General features: G+C 38.2%; 2 protein-coding genes across 4 annotated transcripts in view; one reads left to right on the top strand and one right to left on the bottom strand.

Moving 5' to 3' along the window:
• Positions 1-9,049, top strand: part of gsk3ba (glycogen synthase kinase 3 beta, genome duplicate a) — a 52,696-nt gene extending 43,647 nt beyond the window's left edge. Inside the window, exons 10-11 of one of the 2 annotated variants that reach the window (XM_041807168.1) lie at positions 2,882-2,980; positions 5,673-9,049. In XM_041807168.1, the coding sequence (XP_041663102.1) occupies positions 2,882-2,980; positions 5,673-5,743 (170 nt within the window). In that variant the 3' untranslated portion in view covers positions 5,744-9,049. The remainder of the gene's footprint in view (positions 1-2,881; positions 2,981-5,672) is intronic. The other variant, XM_041807169.1, reaches the window with a different exon arrangement.
• A 647-nt stretch (positions 9,050-9,696) lies between these two features.
• cfap91 (cilia and flagella associated protein 91) lies at positions 9,697-18,518 on the bottom strand. Of its 2 annotated transcripts, XM_041807872.1 has the most exons (17): positions 17,990-18,504; positions 17,842-17,918; positions 16,717-16,874; positions 16,508-16,597; positions 16,339-16,395; positions 16,069-16,247; positions 15,749-15,926; positions 13,539-13,696; positions 13,288-13,440; positions 13,054-13,193; positions 12,872-12,976; positions 12,718-12,786; positions 12,448-12,594; positions 12,147-12,368; positions 11,900-12,048; positions 11,723-11,814; positions 9,697-10,286 (listed from the first exon to the last, which is right to left on the bottom strand). In XM_041807872.1, exons 1-17 carry the CDS (start codon positions 18,066-18,068, stop codon positions 10,081-10,083), a joined length of 2,259 nt encoding a protein of 752 aa, XP_041663806.1. In that variant the 5' UTR covers positions 18,069-18,504; the 3' UTR covers positions 9,697-10,080. The 2 variants fall into 2 exon arrangements, with proteins under 2 accessions (XP_041663806.1, XP_041663807.1); XM_041807873.1 differs by lacking the exon at positions 17,842-17,918 and having other exon boundaries at positions 18,472-18,518.
• Between the last annotated feature and the right edge of the window lie 1,904 nt (positions 18,519-20,422).

The raw sequence follows: 20,422 nt of genomic DNA, 5'->3' as shown, positions 1-20,422 counted from the left end.
AAATGACCTCAGGAGAAAAGATGATGATCCACGTCCACAGCTGGCTGCACTTATGTTTGTGATCTGTAAAAGTATGCAATATCTAGTTGGTGATGCTAATCAATCTGCTCAGTTTCACTGGCTATTGTAGGTACTCTAACAAATAAAAATAATTGGTGGAGACAAGCCTTAAATCAGGCCATGCCCCTCTGATAGATGGGAGGTGTATATCCTGCCTAAAATCAGGCTTAAAATCATCTAGTGGGTAACCAGCATTAATCAGAGTTAAACCTAGAAATACCAGAAGTGCCAGTAACACTTTTAAAACTACACTTTTAATGAAGCATTAGTACAGCATCAGTAAATGCTTAGCTCAGAGTCCTGCACAGATCCAGTATTGCAAACCTGCATCCGATTAAAGACAATGTATATGGCCACTCACTTTCGTTTAAAGTGTTTTATTTTTTAGCTGCTGAACAATCAGTGTCTTAAAACAAGGGCGATAGGCTACCGTATATTCTCTGATATTCACAGGCGTGTGCACGGCACGCATTCAGATAAGTAGTGGCCTACCGAGCAGTCTTAATTTTGGCAGGTGTTTCTTATTTTAGTCTTAGTGTTTAAACAAAATGTCTTTTAGTTTTAGTCCCATTTTTGTTATTTATACCCTTTTTAGTCTAGTTTTAGTCGACAAAAAACTCAAAAACATTTTAGTCTAGTTTTGGTCCCAAAAAATTCCTCACATTTTAGTCTTTCTTTTAGTCCAAGCATTTATTTTCTTGCCTAAACCTGGTACCAAACCATGGTAGTGTGTTCTCTGCACTCTGCCAAATCTGGGGTCCCTGCTTTCTACTGCTAAGAGGCAGAATAGCTACAGCTGCATTGTTTTTGACAGATTTAACCACAGTGGAGAAATATCATGGATTTTGAATGTCCGACAAAAGCTACATTATATTTTAGTCTAGTTTTAGTCATCTTGACAAAAACTAAACTTAGTTTTTGTCAGATTTAGTCATCACAGATCTCCATTTGTTAGTCTTAGTCTAGTTGTTATCAACGAACATTTTTAGTCATAGTTTTAGTCGACACTGTTACCGAGATACCTTTTCTTTATCTCACAAACATAAATACACACTCACAAACACGCATATAATAGTGAATACATGCTTCTGTTGAAACGACTGCCCACTTGTACATAGTAAAACCACAGACTGTAAAAGAAATTAATAAAACTCCACTTACAACAGGGCTTCTATTGTACATTTGCCAGAACAATTCCATATATGAGATAGTAAAGGTAACACAGAGGGGAAATGTCCAAATTTACCTCAGAGCTTCAAAAAACTAATTGTTGACAGTATTCACTTATTTAGAAGTAAAAAAATCACCATCATATAGACTCTAATTTTCTATTTGCCATCTGCCCACATTTAGTATTTACCCGTGCCTGTACCTGCAGAATCATAAACTCATATTTACCAGTAGGTACCTGACCCAGTGCAAAACTAGCTTAACTCATTGTCTATAAAGCATATTTAAACTAGAAAAGCACCCAGAGAGCGCAGACCTCCGCCTTTAGCCCTATCTCCCAATAGTAGAAAATCCTTTAAAAAATTCCTGGATCCAGACGGTGATCCGGAACACTCCAAAAATCTATTCAGTTCTTCCTTATGCCATTTATGACATTCCCTGAATTTCATTAAAATCCGTCCACAACTTTTTGAGTTATGTTGCTAATAAACTAACAAACAAACAAACTAACAAACAAACTAACCCACCCGATCACATAACCTCCTTGGCGGAGGTAATAATTTACATGTCATTTACAAACTGAGCAGTTAACATGTTAGTAAATGAGTTTGTAAATCTTAGGTCATCATCAAAAAATATTTTTTTGTTAATATACAGTAACTGCATAAACACAACTATAGGTGCTTTATTTTTGTAATTTAATCAATATTATTATTTATTTATTATTTTTTTGCCTTTATTTGTGAGAGATGAAGGAGAAGGAAAAAAGTGTGCACATATATATATATATATATATATATATATATAAAGAAAGAAAGAAAAAATATATATGGAAAATACATAGAGTATGAAAAATATATGTGTGTATAATATGTGTATGTATAAATGTATACACATGCATATATTTGAAATATTTATGGAAAAAATATATATATATGAAAGGAAAATGAAAAAAATTTAACAAAGAAATGCATAAAGTGCAAATACAATAAATTAATAGGTAAATAAACAAACAAGCTAACATAGTAATAATACTATTCACAACATCAATAACAACAATTATAATAGGAAGAAGACGAAGAAAAAAATACCACTTTTGAATTGCCTTTACCTTAACCCCAACCCCTTGACTAGTGCTTTACTAATGCTTTACTGATACATCAAAGCATTTTTAACTTGTTTTTTTAGATGACACTGAAATAAGTCAGTAATATTCGGTAAAGATAAGTTGAATATTTACTAATTCTTTGCTCATTTATGAAAGCATTTATTATTTTCTTTATAAATGTGAAATTACATAACAATGCTTTATAGAGGATGTGTTATGTATTTACTAATGCAAATGGTTATCTAAAAAAGGACAACTTTCAAATTAAATTTGCCTGTTCAAAAGTCATCTCCTATTCTGTCTAGTATTGCAGTTATATGACTAATGATTAAAAAGACATTACCTCTTAATATTATGTCTAATTCTGTATATATCACTCTCTTACTTCTGCATATCATCAGTAGAGAGCGTACAGTTTTGGCTGGCATGTTCTGTGGTTATAGCTTGGTATCCATTCAAGTTGCAGGAAAGTTTGTACCAAAACAAACACCTATGTTTTTTTCTTTCTTTCTTTTTTGTTTTTTTGTTTTTTTGTTTTTTTAGAGTTATCCAGTAATCCCTCTCTGGCCTCCATACTCATCCCTGCCCACGCCCGCAGCCAGGCTGCAGCCTCCACCCCAACCAACGCCTCTGCCACCACAGGTTAGAGACACACTAAAACATCTGTTTAAGCTCTGGATGTAATGTGTGGTTCTGCTCACCTGAAAACAGAATTAAACTTTCATAGTCATGTTTTTACTGATGCTGTAACATTTCGAAAAGATACTCATTGACCTCGAACTTTGTGAGCACTTAAGCTGCTGTTGCAACTCTCTGGCCTAAGTTACACCTGGAACTTCTCTAGTACAACGTGTGGGTGTCGGTGTCACTGAGATGCTGCAGTTGTGTGTTGCAGGTCTTGGCTACAGCTTGGATTTATAGTAGCAGATGAGCATGATTCATTCATTTTCCTGCTTATGCTTTGGCAGTCATCTTTAGGGCTGCTCCAAAGGGAGTTCACTGATGAGCACAAGACTTTTACTCATCACTGTATCTGTCTGTCTTTTTTCTTCTAAAGCCTTATTCACATATGCACAATTCTCCTGAAAACCTGAAAATGCTTCATTATATTTTCTGATTGCTTGTACTTCTCCACTATTTTGTTATTGAGAACGTGTTAAGCTTCAAGGAAGCTTGATATGAAGTCAAAAAGGCCAGTTTGGAGATGTCAGGGTGATGTCACGGCAGTTTACTGGTGGTAGAAAGACGGTGAAAGCAAGTGGAGAGATAAACAGAGAAGCAGGTCAGACACCTGGTATAAATGGAAAAAATGTCTCGTGCTGTAGGATGTCAGAATAAGAAAATGCATCTTTAGAGATGCAGATGTTTATTGATGTATATGTAGTAGCCGAAGCAGCACTTCTGTTGAGTTCCATTGTTCTAGCATGTGTTAAATAAATTAACAGAGACTTGATACAAATCCAGCCATGCAAGTGCAGTTCTCCACGTATGTAGCTGTTTGACTTGTCCATGGGAGCCCATGTGTAATGACCCTGCTGCTGGCCAGGCGTAGTTTTAAAGACTCATTTTTTTAAAAAACTGTAAAACTAGGCTGTAAGTTGGTTGAAAATACACAAAAAAATCACACAAATGTCAGTATTCATTGTTTGGAATCAGATGGACTAATAGGTTTGTATGTCTTGAGTTTTTCTTGAGTACAGAAATTGGATTTTTCTACAAAGCACACAGCAATGTCATCCACTGGCATTTGTCTGTTACCTTGAATCTTTGACCCAAACTGGAATGCTATTTGTCACTTAATAGGGAATATGCTTAGTACTGTGCCTGATTCACAGCTGAGGAGATATTCGACTATGAACACACTCAGTTGGCACAACCTCACCATCAAGAGAGGATGCCACAGATAGAGCTGGATCCCTAAAGGAGACCAGGATTCCTGTAGATCCTTGAAAAGCTGTTAAAAAAATCTGAAAATTGGATATTTGAAATTTAAGGCCATAGAAAGCCTTAAATATGGCATTTGAAATTAAGCTAATAAAAAGTCTTATTTTTTCTTGTTTAAATTTTAAATGTCTCTTTGATGAAGACATGTCTTTATCATATTATTGTTTTCTGGCCAGCATTACATGATTTTAATTATTCTTTTTGCATATATATTTTTGTCCATGTTACATTTCCAATGCCTGCCAGGTTTCCTAATGAAGATATTTGAAACAGACCTTATTTTCCTTTTTGTTAATGAAACTGTTTAATATCAGGATTGCACACTAAAAAATATGATAAATATCAGCGTATAGAATAAAGGTACTGAAGGTGCCAGAAATCATTGATTTGGGTGTTTATGATGCAAAAATGTGTTTGCCCTATACCATTTGGGATTTGATAAACAATGAGTTTAGTATAACAAAATCAGTCCTGGTCTTTTTGGATTGAGAAATCTTACTTGCCTTTCATTCTTGAATGTTTGCCGCACATAAAGTACTATTAATTTTCAGTCCATGCCTTAAAAACTCTCAAATTAGATTTTCAAAGGTGTGTAGGAACGCTGGAGACAAATTGTGCACCCACTTCAGCCAACAGGAAGTGGCAGCAAAGCTGCACTTTCTAGACAAGTTCTTTCCATTTTTACCAACAAACAGAAAGAATTCACCAGTTTGAACAAAAATCTCCAAATCTGCTGGCTGAAGTACAACAGTACACAAGTGCTGGAGCAAATTATGTGAGCTGTCATGACCGTCCATGCATATTATATTATGTACATTTTGTTTTAACCTAAAATTTTGATTCCATGTTTCACCAATTACAATGCTTTTTTCCCTCTATTATTATTGTCATTATTATGAGTTTGTGCACTGCTAAGGCAATGCAAACTGATGTTTTTTTATGCCTAAAAGTCTTGTTAATTTGAAAGATGTAGATTACAACTCAGTAAAAACTTAGCATGACAACTAGTCTTCTGCTGACAACCCAATGAAATGATTGGAAAAAGTGCCAGGTGGTTTACTACAATACAGAACTGTATCATCTGCATACAGATGTGCATGACAGTTAAGAAGAGCATTGGCAATATTATTGCTCTAAATAGTAAATAGAACAGGACCTAAGATGGAACCTTGTGGAACACCTTTAAGTTACAGTTAAAGATTTGCTTTCCACACATGCTTTTATTAACATTTTTTTATGTGAGTAAATGTGTGTGAATGTTAATTATGTTGGGGAGCTTGTAATCAAAGGTAGTGTTCTGTCACTGTTTGATAGACAAAGTTTTCTTAAATCTTATCTTTCTTTATTATCCCATAACAATGTGTAACTGATATTTTCTTCTTGCCCATAGATGGCAGCAGCACAGAGCGAGGTCCTAGCACCACCACCGCCTCTGCCTCGGCCTCCAACTCCACCTCTTGAGCCCGCAGACCACCCACAACACCCGCCCCGGTCTCAGCCCCAGCCCACGGCCTCTCCATTGCCCCGGCCAGGGGTCGAGCTCTGCTCCGCTCAGCGCTGCTCTGCTCTGCCCCGCTCTCCTCCCCGACAGCAGCGGAGCGATGCTGACGCAGTCTGGGTTCAACAGCTAGCCAACAGCCCCTCGCCACGACCACAAACCAACACCCCCTCAGAAAAACCTCGATCTGCCTCTCTTCCCCGCCCTCTCAACTGGCCCCTTTTCATCCAGCTGTTCGAACTCTACTCCATCTCTCTGCGCCCTCTCGATGGGGAAGCAAAGTGCAGGGCCAGAGGTGTCGTCAACTGTACTATTGATTAAAGTACACTGTACATGTATACACAATGCTAGCCTGCTAATGTTTGTAAGAGGACAATCTGTAGAAAAAGTCCTAAGCTGTTCCCCTCAGCCCTCTCTTCCTCTGTCCTCTGTTTTCTTCAAACTCGTCCTTTAACCTCAGACCCCTGCGTCCCCTGGCCAACCCCCCCTCCCATTCCTTCCCTCCCCTTCAGTTCCCCCCCCCCTGTAGTGCATGGCCTGAGTATGTTTAGGATCACCTGGGGGTGTCTCCGCCCTCTCACCTCCACTTCCGCAGACAAGGCATGAGGCTCACGCACGGGTATACACACAAACACAATCATAAAACAACACACACGCACACACGGATGCATGATGACCCTGATGTATGTGGAAAGAAGAAGCGGACCCACCTACAGGGGAGGGGGTAAAGTCTGGACAGGTTGGTTTTTTCTTTGCCTGGGGTTGTTTTTAAATTGTTAACAGCTGTTTTACTCGACCTTATTTTAAAGTTTAGTTTTGTACTCCTGGGCAGATTTTTTTTTTTTTTTTTTTCGGATTGCCATGTGCGATGGATGTGACATGTATCTGGTCCTGTGTGCTTGTATAATATATACATACAATACAAAACAAACATGCATTCATACACAGTTTATATATTACTTTTCCTTATGTATAAAAAGTATATATAGATATATGTATATTAACTACAATGGTTCAGAAATCATTTATGGTGAGCTCATATCTGGCAGAGCAGCAGCAATATTTGCTGCTGCCTAAAGACAATAGATTTAGAGAAGGTGGTGTTATGTTTCGTTTCGCTGGAGTGTGTTTCGATTCCAGCACTCACTTCCCTGTTCTCCTGTGTTGTCCGTTTAAGGCTGTAGATGGATTTAGGGCATTGCTCTATTCCCCGTCTTTGTACCGACTCTGTCTGTAGCAGTGTTTCTGTGACAGTGCAGCGTCTAGACAAACATCTTTCTCTCTCTGTCTCTGCAAAGATTCTTCTTCACTGTTTCTTTCTTCTCAAGTTTCCAAGGCAGTCAACCGCTCGCCGTTGACTCTCACGTTTTTGTGACCACTGAAGTGTTAGCCTAGCCTCCTTCCTTCCTTCCTTCCTTCTTTCCTCCACCTGCCGCACATAGAGCCACTCGGTACAGTCTGTCAAAGCGTCTTATTTACAGAGAATACTCACTACATTTAAAAAATTAAAAAGAAAAAAGCTGAATTTGTATATACAGTATAAATGCTCCTCACCAAAATTCTGACTTGTATGTTGTTTTTTTATGTTGTTATGTTTATTTTTTCCATGTTGTGTTCAAGGTATGTATATATGCAGACCCATGTACTGTTTATGAGCAAAAACAAAGATGACAAAGGGTAGGGGGAAAGAAAAAATAATTTTAAAAAAAGAAAAAAAAAAGACAGAATCAGGGCAAAACTGATGTTGTTCATGGATATTGTAGATGATGATGATGAGCTTTATCCAGCCATATGTTCAATCTTACCTGTACAGTACAGTAGATGACAGCTGTATTATTGTAACAAGAATTAGTCATGTATAGTGTAACTATAGTTTGGAGTGCCTTTGCTTTCATACACCTTCGCCTTGTTTCCCTCCCTCACTCACCCGCTCCACCCCTCTGCCATCAACCCCCTCCCACCCACCTTTAAATTGTGACTCTCCCTTTGGTGCTGTTGAATGTCCTGCTATCTTGCAACACTCTTCCACCTGATTCTCAAGCCCCTCTTTCCCCTTCATTGCACACTTAATGTAAAATACAGACGTTATTTGTAAGGATATTCTCCTTAACTAAAGTGTTTATTTAATTATCTAGGACACGTGCACGCACAAACATGTAAACACCACAGTCCTTGCACGGACTCCAGGGCATGAAGTGGGTCGGGTAGGGGGAGGTGTTATGGATGACAGCAGGTGGTTTAAAGGCCTCACATGCTGTATATAAACAATACAGTACAGTATCTGTATTACTCACAGTGTTGGTTCTGTTACCAAAGCCAAACTAATCATGATGAGCCATCCTCAGAGGCAGCTCCGTGTCTCTTCTTTTCTCTGAATATTTTGTCGTCTCTCTGTCCTCTTTACTTGTCCTCACGTATTCAGGGGCAGGGGCGGGGGGGACTTCAGTAGCACCTAAAGGGGGTCAAGTCATGTAGCCTCTGTCCTGTCTCCTGCTTGCTGTAATTTTTGCATTCATGATCATGTTGCTACCACCAGACAGTTTGACAACCTCACCCTTCCCCTGACTCCAGTTCAATAAAAACACCACAAAGTTACCAAAAAAGAAGGCAAACAAGTAAACGCTGGTATGTTTAATACCAGCTATTATGTGCTAACTGGGGTTAAATAAAAGAAAAATCATACAAAATACTACAAAAACATCCTGTATAACAGTACTACTACTTGAATGCCTCCGTTTGTGACTGAATTTTTTTTTTCTTTTTTTCCGTTTGTTTTTTTTCTTTTGTTCTGTGAAGGTATGCTAAATGTGCACCTCTGTAAATATTCCCTCTGCGTGCTCTGAGGAATAGTTCCCTGGTACTGTAATTTGCATTAAATAAAGAGTAGGATAGCCTGGAAATGATCAAGCTCTTTGTTTCTCATGTCTTTTCTTTAAAGCAAGTATCCTGTTGTTTCTTAAAAGAACAGATAATATTTGTTTTAGGCTTTAAAACAGGGCTCATAAATTACATTTGTACAAGGGCCAGCTTTTTCAAACAAAAGAAATTTTTAGAATTTTTCTAACATCTATATTGTTTTAATATTTTTATTTTCTTTTGAATTTACATAATATCTAGGCTCTAACCGTTAGATCAGTCCCTATATCAAAGCCAGCCACAAGGGGGCGATTGAGATATTTTAGCTGGATATTTCTGAGGCTGTCATGTTGTCTATCATTGAATTTGATGCTTATACGCTGTGTAGGAATAAGTGAAAGACCCAAGCAGGACAATTGCACTCCCAGAATGCCTAAAGTCAAAAGTTACCAAAGAAAACAGCTTTTTTTTTTTTTTTTTATCAAGATGGACTTGGACTGATAAATATGTTTCAAATGCTTAACATTTCTTCATAATGGCTGACAGGTGGATTTCTGAAAAATGTATTAAACATAAAGCTATTCCTAATTAAATTCTTTCAATCTCAAATGTTTTTAGAGTTGTTTAAGTAGCTGTAGGGAGTTAATTAGAAATAAAAACCATAATACCACAACCTATTTTTTCCTCTGCACATCTTTTATAGTTGATAATGTTCTGGGGGCCAGATGTGGCCCCCGGGCCCCCAGTTGATGATCACTGCAATATAGATTAGTCCTACAGCAGTGTGAACAGTCATCCTTATGCAGCAAGTGTTACCCTTGCCCGGTTCAGTGTCTAAGGCAGCTTACACTACTTATCAGCATCTAACAGAACGACAGCTGAGGCTGATGGGGAAAGTGAGAACTCTTATTGACTATCTATAAGGCTGCTGATGTGGAGGCAAAAAGGTTAAAGCCCTCTGGGGCCCATAGGGTTTTGAAAAGACATGGTGCATCCTAAATCTAAGCAATGACTTTTTATATCAACTAAAAATACACACACAGTAGTCTATATGCTGATGGTCATGTTTATTTCTGTTGATCATTCAGAGGTACCTGTAATTTCAGTCTGTTTCATAGCCAGCTAAAACTCTCATCTGAGCTTAAATTAAATATGCCTTTTCAGATCTGTGACCAAAGAGGAAAAATAACAAATCAATTCTGAAAAATAACTTAAAACTGAATCAGAAGACGTCTCCTTCAGATCACAATCAAGTTCCTGCTTAAACCCTACTAGAAAAGGTGGAAATTTAATTGAATATATTTAAGTATTGATATTCATATGCCTGTACATAATCAACCCATAATTAATATTTGAGGGTTTTACTTTGATAAAAGGAGAGAACAGTCGTTCTAGACATCAGAATGTGTTTTACACTCTTTGTATATTTGCAGTTCCTTGTCACTCAGTTAGAGTGTGGTGCTGCTTTGCTTCTTTCCCTCTCCTGCTCGTCTTGGTTGATCATCTCCTCAATGACTTGGTTGGCGGCCCTCTCAGAAGGACAGGTCATCTGTGAGCCCCCTTGAACACTGAGAAGGAATCCAGAGTTCTCTGATGTCCCTTGGATGATACTCCGAGCTGCCTGCAAGTGTCTGAGCTGCTTCTGTTGCACTGGAGGAAAGGCACAAGTATCTGTGAGTAAAGCATCTGATCAACAGCAGGCCTGCCCACAGATTTTATCTGGGCCCCTGATAAATGCAGCGAACACGCCCTCCGCAGTTATGATTCACTGATGATATCAGTGCATGTGTGTTGGATTAGTAGCACTGCTGTTAGCGTCCTGGCTAACAGTTACTTAATTTTGAGGCTGAAAACTTTGTCAAACTATGAAGTTGAAATTATCTGTGCCACTTTTTAACCACCTTGAACCACTTTTTTTTCCCTTTTTGCTACTGTCATTTCCCACTTTTTATAGTGTTTTGCACAATTATTTGTCAATTCAATTTTTGCCTCTTTTTTTTTTACCCATTTTTTTGCCACATTTTAACCTCTTTTCATTACTTTTTTACTGCTTATTTTGGTCCCTTAAAACCAATTTTTGTTACCTCTAAATCCAATTTCAGCACCCTTTCCTCCCATTTCTGACAATTTTAACCAGTTTTAACCAATTTCTGCCAACTTTTCTGGCCTTTATGCAACTTTTTAGCCATTTTTGCTACTTTTATACCTTTCCATCCAACTTTTCTGCCTGTTTTGCCACTTTTGAACACTTTTAGCCTATTGTTGTCTTTGCTGACTAATATCTTCCCTTTTCAACCCCTTTTCCCCACGTTTCACACCAATTTTGACCACATTTCACTGCTTGTTGTGCGTTTTGCCACTTTAGACCTATTTTTGCCACTCGTTACCCCTTTTCACAGTTTTTTTCTGCCTGTTTTTGCCACTTTTAAATACTTTCAGCCTATTGTTGCCTTTGCTGACCAGTATCTTCCCCTATAAACCCCTTTCCCAAATTTATATGACAATTTTAACCACATTTCACTGTTTGTTATGCATTTTTTTGCCACTTTAAACCCATTTTTGCCACTTATAACCACCATTTTTTCTGCCCATTTTTGCCACTTTTAACCAATTTTTGACACTTTCCACCTATTGTTGACTTTGTTTCACTGTTTGTTAAGCGTTTTTCGCCATTTTAAACCCATTTTGCCACTTGTAACCCCTTCTCTTTTTTTCTTACAGTTTTTGCCACTTTTAACCCCTTTTTGCCACTTTCTGCCTATTTTTTGCCTCTGTTAATCCATCTTTGCCACTTTAAACCCATTTCTTTTCTCAGGTTATATATACATATATTCTGTAAATAAATAACAGCTTAGCTTTACAACAGGTCATGATTTTGCTGATTTCCATGGGCCCCCAATTATGCTGGGCACCGGAAAAGCTCTCCCCTTTTTCCCCTTTTAAGCGGCCTTGATCAGTAGTAAAGTTTTGTTTTTCTTTATTTAGTAAGGGCATGTAATGTGGTGGCTTTTATGTGCATTGAACTTTCAGATCAAATGCTGTATAGATGCAAGTCATTTTGGAAGAAGTTGAAAAAATTCCCAAACCTCTCTGCCTGGTGGTTATCTTCTCAACCTCAGGAATCAGGAAACTGTACGTCAACTCGGACACAATCTCCTCAGACTGGAAATTATTTAAGCTAGTCACAAAGATACAAGAGATTTGTTGTTACCCTTAAGCTTAAATTCTGTTCAGTACAGCAGGCATACTGAGGCATTCATCACCTTTCTTCCATGGCATAGGCAATATCATTGACCTCTTTTGCCATCCTGTGGATCTCCTCTCTGGCCTGCTGGTCAGCTGTCTTCTCCACTGTCTCTAAGATGATGTCCTCCAAATACAGATCCAAAGTGTCCTGGTGGATTTGCACCACCTTCAATGCAGTTTTAAAGACAAACACACCCATGCACACTTATTCTTACCGCTATTTCCTTTTTTAACTCGTAAGCTTAATTTCAGAGATGTACGCACTTGTCTGAAGATCTCATCTTCTTCTCTGCGTCTGCACTCCTCCAACTGTCTCCTCCCGCTCTCCTCTGCCTCTCGTAGGCGGCGGTCTCGCTCAGCCAGAAGCGTAAAGGCATGGATCCTGCGCTCCTCCTGGAGATGAATCAAATCCTTGGACAAGGTGTTGAACAGGTGTTCAAGCTCTGCACCTACTGCTCCAGCCTGAGACGCCAACTTCTGAGAAGTCTAGGAGAAGACAAAGTGAGAGGGGAATGAGATACTTCAAAGCTTGTAAAGTGTTTGCATTGTTGTGGCTTTGTTTCACCTTGTGTCTAAGTTTGTCCCGCTGTGTTTTCTGGGTCAGTGTCAGCTCTTTGTCAGCTTTCTGTAGCTCCTGCTCCTCTGGCTGTAGGGCATGGACAGTCCTTAGTTCCTGGATGAGCTCCATATGGTTCTCTTTACCTATAGAAATCTGCACAACAGCGCTCATGGAAATCAATTTAGCTTTATGGCCCAAAACATATGCAGAAGTACGTAAACATAAATTCATGAAAAATATGCAGAATAACACGCATGCAAGCCAATACGTTCAGACCTCAATTTGGACACTTCTTCCTCTCAGTAGTTTCTGCAACTCCACTGCAAGCTCTGTCTCATCATCTTCCTAATAAGCAAATTTAAATGAACAAATATTTTCTGAATTGAACATAAGATTTACACGTTCAAGTGTCTCAGAGGCATTAACTTACCTCTGGTGGCTCTTCCACTTTAGGGGTGTCTGGACGAGAAATAGGCTTCTCCAACTTTTGCAGAAAACGCAGGGTCCTCTGTGCTTGCTCCTCCTCTTTAAGTGCCTGTGAAACCAAAAATGGTCATCTACCCCATCTTAATTTGAGTTCTATTTTTAGGAACATATTTTGCTCTGCTTTACCTGGTATTTCTGCAAAAGTATTACAGCTCTGCTCACAGGAGGCTCGATCTCTGCCTTGGTAGTTTTAACTTTGGGTTTGGGTTTTTCCAACTGCGGCTTGAGGACTGAAGCAGAGAGTTCTACCTCTAGCTCTTGCAAGCCTGTGAACCAAAACAATAAAATGTTAACTAACAAATAAGAAGTGCTAATATGAGTTTACATGCTGAATTAATTTTTTTCTAATCAGATCCTGACCTTCATATGTGTCCAAGTAGTGGCTTTTAAACTCATTGCTGGAGGTGCGCCTTGAGGTAGGAAAAGCATATGAGCCTGAATATTTTTTGATATTTCCACTTCGCCCTTGCCACCTCCCAAAGTTTCTTCTCTTTGCTTCTAATTTCCTTAGAGCTAAAAAAGCAAGAGTGATTAAGTAGACAAAAATTTGGAGTGAAACTAAGCCTTGATTATGAGCAGTATGTTAGATGTAGAGGCAGAGGTTGTCTTACACCTGTGGTAGTCGTTGTGTATCTTGCTCTGCTTGATCTCCTTGTCTTTTAGAAGCTTAGAATATATCTGGTTCAGTCTTTTGCTTGTTATTTCATTCTGGGTCTCTTGTCTTTGCTTTAAGAGGTCCTTCATCACAGCAAGACGTATCTCCTGCAACCTGACCACAAGCCACAGAAATCATAAAAAAGCCTTTAGAAATAGCAGAAGAGTTGGTTTGACATAGCAATTATAGTGGTAATGTTAAGGTGGAGGTTCTTAAAGACAGAAATGTCTAACATCTATAAAACATCAGTCAAAGGTTGACTGATTTTTGATAAAAGAAGTTGGCCTAATAAAAAATGACATTTTCAGTTCAAACTAATGTATAAGCATTTACCTGATTTGCCCCCTTGGGGGCAGCAAATTAAGCTTTGACTACACTTATTTTGCTGAATAAAAATTATATTCAGGTTAATTAGCTGTGACCAATTTAACATTTGAATATGGTAATGAGATATATCTTCCAATATTGATAAAAGCATTTTAAAAGCTGCTATATTTTTTTCTATTAAACAAAACAAGCAGCAAACATGCAAAAGTTTAAGGACTTTTTCACTTTCAAGGCAACCTGGGCTTCCATAACATCTCAGTAGTCCTACAGGCTGATTGTTTCCATGCCACACTGCACTGGTTTAGTAATTCATACAAAAGGAACAACAACCAAGCATTTAGTGCAGTGGTTCTAGACTGGTCAGGCATCAGGACCCACCACCTCCTCCTGAAGAGAAATCACATCCTAAATTTAAAAAAAAAATGTGTTTTTTTCATGACCGTAGGTTAATCAGTATCCTTGGCTACCATTACACCATGAATACAAAAGAACATTCCAAAAAATGTTGATGTTTGGACCCTTAATACAAAAACTTAGTGAACAAAGAGACAGGACAAAACTAACACATTAGAATAGCACAACATTACAGAAGGATTTGCATGCATACATCGTATTTTACTCCATCTTCCCAAGATAGCGTGGAAGTTCGGGATTTGTCTAATAATTTCCTGGTTATCTTAGGTAAACTAGATTTGTGTCGCAACAAAAGAGAGATAAATAGGTAGAAATGTTGAGAAAAATACTGAATTTTACTCGGAATCATAGAAAAACCTAAAAAAATACATGTACGAAATTACTGTATGTCCACTTACAGCCTCTGTAGATGAGTTTTTTGTCTAATATTTTTCACCATGGCAATCACATTTGCAACCCGCTAAATAGAGCTTTGTGACCCACTTTTGGGTCCCCACACCTGTTGAGAACCACTGATTTAGTGAATATAATTTTAATGTTATATAATGAACATATTTTTCAGAAGGCCAACATTACTGGATTAAAAATCCTTATTAATTGGTTCTATGTAATATTCTCATTTTTTGAGATACTGAATCATTTTCACTAACTGTAACCTATGACTGTCAGAATTAAAGGAAATAAAGATTTGAATCTTATCTCACTGTGTGTAATTAATTTATATTATATATGAGTTTCATTTTCTGAACTGAACAACTGAAATAAATGAACTTTTCCATAATTTTCTAATTTATTGAGAAGCACCTGTGAGCCTCTAGGCTCATTTCACTGTGGACTCTGGTTGATTTTCCACCAAATACCAAAGGAAGTGATGCTGTGTGCATTCTCGACTGCCTTTTCTCTACTCTCTGCTCCCAGAAAGCAACAGTGGCTAACTGTCGTGCAGAGTGAAGCAACAGCCCTGCTGTGGGGATAAAACCTGACCTGGCATGGCTTTCTTACACTGAAATGAATTCAGACCATTCTGTATTTACAAAGTTTGTCCACTCGGGGGCAGCAAATGAAGCTAGTCAACTAAAAATTCAGTTCAGGTTTATTACCTGTGACCAATTTGACATTTACACATGGTAATGAGATGTATTTTAAAAAATGAAGCATTTTAAAGCTGCTGTATTTATTTTTTCTTTTACATAATACATGCAGCTGGACAAGTTCAGAGACTTTTTTGTAGGATCCAGGGCAGCTTATATATTTGAAGCCTTAACATGTTACACAAGGGGTCAAAAGGTAGTTATTTAAGGTGGCTTGAACTAAATCATGTACAAATTTTAGGTAAGCGTGTGTTTTAGTTCTGTATTTACTGGATGCAGTATCAGTTAGAGTAAAAAAGATTAATTATTAAATGTGATGTGTAGTATCACTCACTTCTCAATTTCTTTTTCTCTGTAAGCCCATTCTTCAGCCTCCTTCTCTTCCATCATGCGCCTCCTTTTGTCCAACTGACTGAGGTCATCCAGAGGAGGAAGGGAGGCCTCCCAGTCTCGTCTGGCACGGGCCCGCTGTATCATTTCCACTTCTGCCAGGCCTGCAGGCAGACCTCGACCTGAGGCGGGTTGTTATCAGTGAGTTATTTGAGGTGAGGGTTGGCATTAGTAAATTCAGTGAAATACATGTGGCCTCCAAAGAAAGAGTGGTTATACCAAAAAACAATACACTGATGAAGAATGTATTAGATGGTCATGTACCCCAGGTGAAAGCTGCAAGCTGCAGAAGCTCTGATGGAGTTGTCCCACGTTGTACCACATACTCAGGGCTGTACGGGTCTGTCTGTGTTTCACTCTCCCTGTAGTCGGTCTGAACCCCAACAGTGAAGTGAGTGGGCTGTTGCTCAGCATTCTTCACTCCGATCGATTCAAAATCTTCTCTGGGAATATGAAAAAAGTCAATGTGCCATTAAGCAGAGAAATGACAGGACAGAAAAGGCAAGCAAGTAGGTGTGAGGAGCTCAGACTTACTTTGGCAAAGTGAAAAAAACATCTGGGGGAACTTGGTGTGAGAAGGGAATCAGAGGGCTATAGGAAACACAGTAGAGCAAGAAATTAAGGACTTTTTATGAGAGAAATTGTGGTAAACTGTTTGTAATTTTAACGTAGTCACTGTGTTAAGAGAGTAAGCTAATCAAACCATTTGAAATATTTCCAGCGGTCTGCTCCGGTCACCTGGCAGTTCTCGTTTTCCAGCCTTGCATTTGGAATGGCCCTGTGAGGAAGGTAACTGCAACCACAAACTCATTAGTATATCAACATACACAATTTATACTCATTATAGGTAAAGGCTGAACTTTGAGTTAATGCTGCTCAGTAACTGCAGCTGACCATGAAAATGGTTGTTACCCAGCCAGCTGCTGCAGTGCCTCTTTACGCTGTTCTGTGTGGCCTCGCCAGCAACGATCAATCCAGGGTGGTACAGGGTCTGAAGACTCCAGTTGAAGATTGTAGCGTGGGCGGTGAGGCAGGTTACTGAACATGGAGTCAAAAACAGGCACTCTCTTCTGATCAAGGCAGAGAGAAACACTTTGAATCAACCAATGCATAATACTTTAGTTATTCTTCTGTTTTTACACAGATTTAAAAATATAGAGGTAATTGGGTTTGCTTGGGTCCTAACTTGTTCCAAGTGGTGGGAAAAATGTGTTGCAAATACAATGATTAATTTCTGTTCAATATATCATGCATAAAATTGGGCTAATTAATTTATATGTACAAAAACATAAAACCTTCCTATTTTTAACAAATACATATGCATTATTCGTAGCTACAAAACAGTGTTAATTTCATTGGCTAAAACTACGACTAAAAATGTTCAACCACAGCCTTTTTTCCATAACAAAAACTAGACTAAGACTAGCCAAACTAGATCTTTGGTGACTAAAACTGACAAAAAGTAAGTTTAGTTTTCATCAAGATGTCTTAAACTAGACTAAAATGTTATTTAGTTTTCGTTGGACATTCAAAATTCATGATATTTCTCCACTGTGGGTAAATCCGTCAAATAGCAATGCATCTGTATCTCTTCTGCCTCTTAGCAGGAGAAAGCAGGGACCCCAGGTTTGACAGGGTGCATAGAGCACACTGTCATGATTTGGCACCAGATTTAGGGAAGAGAATAAATGCTTGGACTAAAAGTAAAGACTAAAATGAGAGGACTTTTTATGGACAAAAACTAGAATAAAATGTTTTTGAATTTTCGAAAACTAAACTTAAAACCAAAAGGGTAAAAATGACTAAATTTGACTAAAACTAAAAAACGTGATCAAAAGACTAAGAATTCAAGTAAAAAAACAGCTGTCAAAATGAACACTGCTTTAAAACACATAATCGAAAGAATACACCAAGATTAATTCAGTAAACCGTGATAAAGTTACAAAGCAGAGTGGCTGTTTACTGTTACCCGGTTTGTGCAACACCAGTATTAATTTACTTCGTACAGTCTGTGATATCAGGCTTATTATTGCTTACAATTCGGCCATTATTGGCGTAGGCCTTGAGGTTGGACCTGGCATGGTCTACCTCCGATGACACCGTGTAAACTGGATCTGTGGCAGAAAAAAGATTAGCTTAAAACCAAATGCACTAATAATTAAACAGGAATTTACACCCTACTTACCATACAGGTGGTCATAAGGCCGTTCCTGCAAAACAGCTTGATCTTTCTTATTAACTGTGCGAGTGAAAGTCACGCTCATTTTCTTTTTTAAATTAGTCTTTTTATCGCCCAGTAATACTAAAAAGCAACGATATCACAGACTATGGCTGAAAAGGGGTACCATGGTAACAGTAAACTGACCGTTGTAAAGAAGGAGGGGCTAACGCTTAATTTCCTGCACACAGAAAGTTCGGCTGCTGGTGGCGCATGAACATGCGTCTCTACCGCAGATGTGCCTCTAAAGAATAAGCTAAACGTAAATCTGTGTACCGCACAGGACAGAACTCAGTTCTTCACCGAGAGGAATACTTCGGTAAGACCGCGCTAATCTGCATTCTACAATGTGGTCGCACTTCGCCAACGGCTAGCGGAAGTTTGACATGAAGCAACCCTACACTGTATGAGACACCTAGCAAAAAAAGTAATACTCTGTTCATACGTACATGGGTACGTTGTTCTGGTAAAGGAATGAATGATGTGTTATGTTGGGTTTCCGACTAGAACGACACAGCCTTCTTTCCAACGGCTGTGACCGATTTTCCCTTAGCAACCGCTGAGGCTCATGGGTATCGTAGTTTGAAAGCCTTCCCACCCCCGAACCAAATAGGCCATATCATCTCGGCAATTTAGCTGGTACCTTTTCGAGTTTTTATACAAATATAGTGATGCTACGTTACATTAATAGGCTACTTTAGACCTAAAAATGGCAGATGAGCAGCCAGTCGAATCTTTCGTAAATGGTCACAACAAATTATAGTGCTGTGAAAAAATATTTGCCCACTTCCTGATTTCCTATTTTTTGCATATTTGTCGCACGTAAATGTTTAAAATTATGAAGCAAATGTTGATATTAGACAGTTGGAGCACTAACAGATTTTTCAAGGCGACCCCCCCCCCCAGCTTGATATTATCGGATTATTTTATGATACTTTTTATTTAGTAATTAGAGCTGAACGATTTAGGAAGACAATCTTACTGCGAATCATTTCCCAAAATTGCGATTACGTTTTAATATGCGATTTTTTTTAAGTTCCTCATCTTTTGTTTTTCTCACCAAACAGGCAAAAAATAATTCTATATCATAACCAACACAATAGATCAAACTAAGGATGAGCAATTGTATAAAAACGAAAAATATTAAATTGTGATTATTTTGACTCATTGCAAATTCGATCTGAATTGTTGTATGGAAAGAGATAAATGTATGTCTTTCTTATTTCTAGTAAAAGAAACGTGCAAACATAAGGAAAGAAAGATTTTTTTAAAGACTATTTTAAAAAAATGACATTTTAATGTTTGCATGTGCAGAGCAGAACATCTCTGCTGCAAACTTATATCTTCACACTTTTAGATCAAAGAAATATTGCATCTTCTGTGATTTAAAATTGCAGTAGGCCATGTTGCAATTGAATCTAAATTTGTATATTGCATTCTATACATTATACCTTAAACATGAGCCTCAAGAACAGATAGCACAGCAGTGTGTGGGTGAAGTGAGAGTAGGCTACAGAGCTTCAAACTTTTCTTGTAAACATGTAAATATGACATATATATGAGTTATAGATTATTATTCATGTGCTAAAGACATTTATTATCCCTAATTCGGTTGTTTTAGGAGAGGGAAATCAGCTCAAAATCACCTCTGAATGGCTTTAAAAAAAGGAAGGTTTTGGCGTGGCCTTGTCAAATCCGGTTTAGATGTTGTGACATGACCTTGAACTTGCCGTTCATCTGCAATACCTTCCAGTGGGGCTGAAATGAAACAATTCTGCAAAGAAGAGTGGGCCAGAATTCCTCCATAGTGATGTGAAGGACTAGTCATTGGGGGGTAATGACGTTTTCACATCATGTAGACTTGATGGCTTTGAGAGATTTAAAAGTTGCCCCTTTTATTGACTCATCTTTGCCTAATATTTAAATTTGTTTGATCTTTAACATGTAAGTGTGACAAATATGCAGAAAGTAACAACTCAGGAAGGAGGTAAACACTTTTTCCACAGCACTGTATTTGCGTAGCTATGGGGGTAAAAATGAATCAAGCCTACATAGAGATCTGGGATGATTTGGAGCCATTAAAGTGCTCTAATCATCCCCAGAAGCTTTATTCTTATGTCCAGACATGTTACTTGTATTCAAGGGTTCAGCTTGACTTTCAAAACTATAGCTGGCTTTTTGAAAACTTTTTCAGCTGCAGCTTAACACCTGAGAAAAACCTGAAGCCATTGAACTACATTCTACACTTTTTTTAAAGTCAAGTAGGCAAAAAAAAAAGCCTATTCTGAATTTTTAGACATGCTATTTAAAATATTTCTTTCCTCATTCTATTCAGCAGTTGTTTTTGGGGGATCCAAAAGTTTAATCCTGACATGTAAGGGGTGTTGTGTTATCAAAAGG

The sequence above is a fragment of the Cheilinus undulatus genome, linkage group 15, assembly GCF_018320785.1.
Source record: "Cheilinus undulatus linkage group 15, ASM1832078v1, whole genome shotgun sequence".
Taxonomy (NCBI): domain Eukaryota; kingdom Metazoa; phylum Chordata; class Actinopteri; order Labriformes; family Labridae; genus Cheilinus; species Cheilinus undulatus.
Note: the sequence above shows the minus strand (reverse complement) of the source record. Positions and strands in the feature narration are given on the sequence as shown.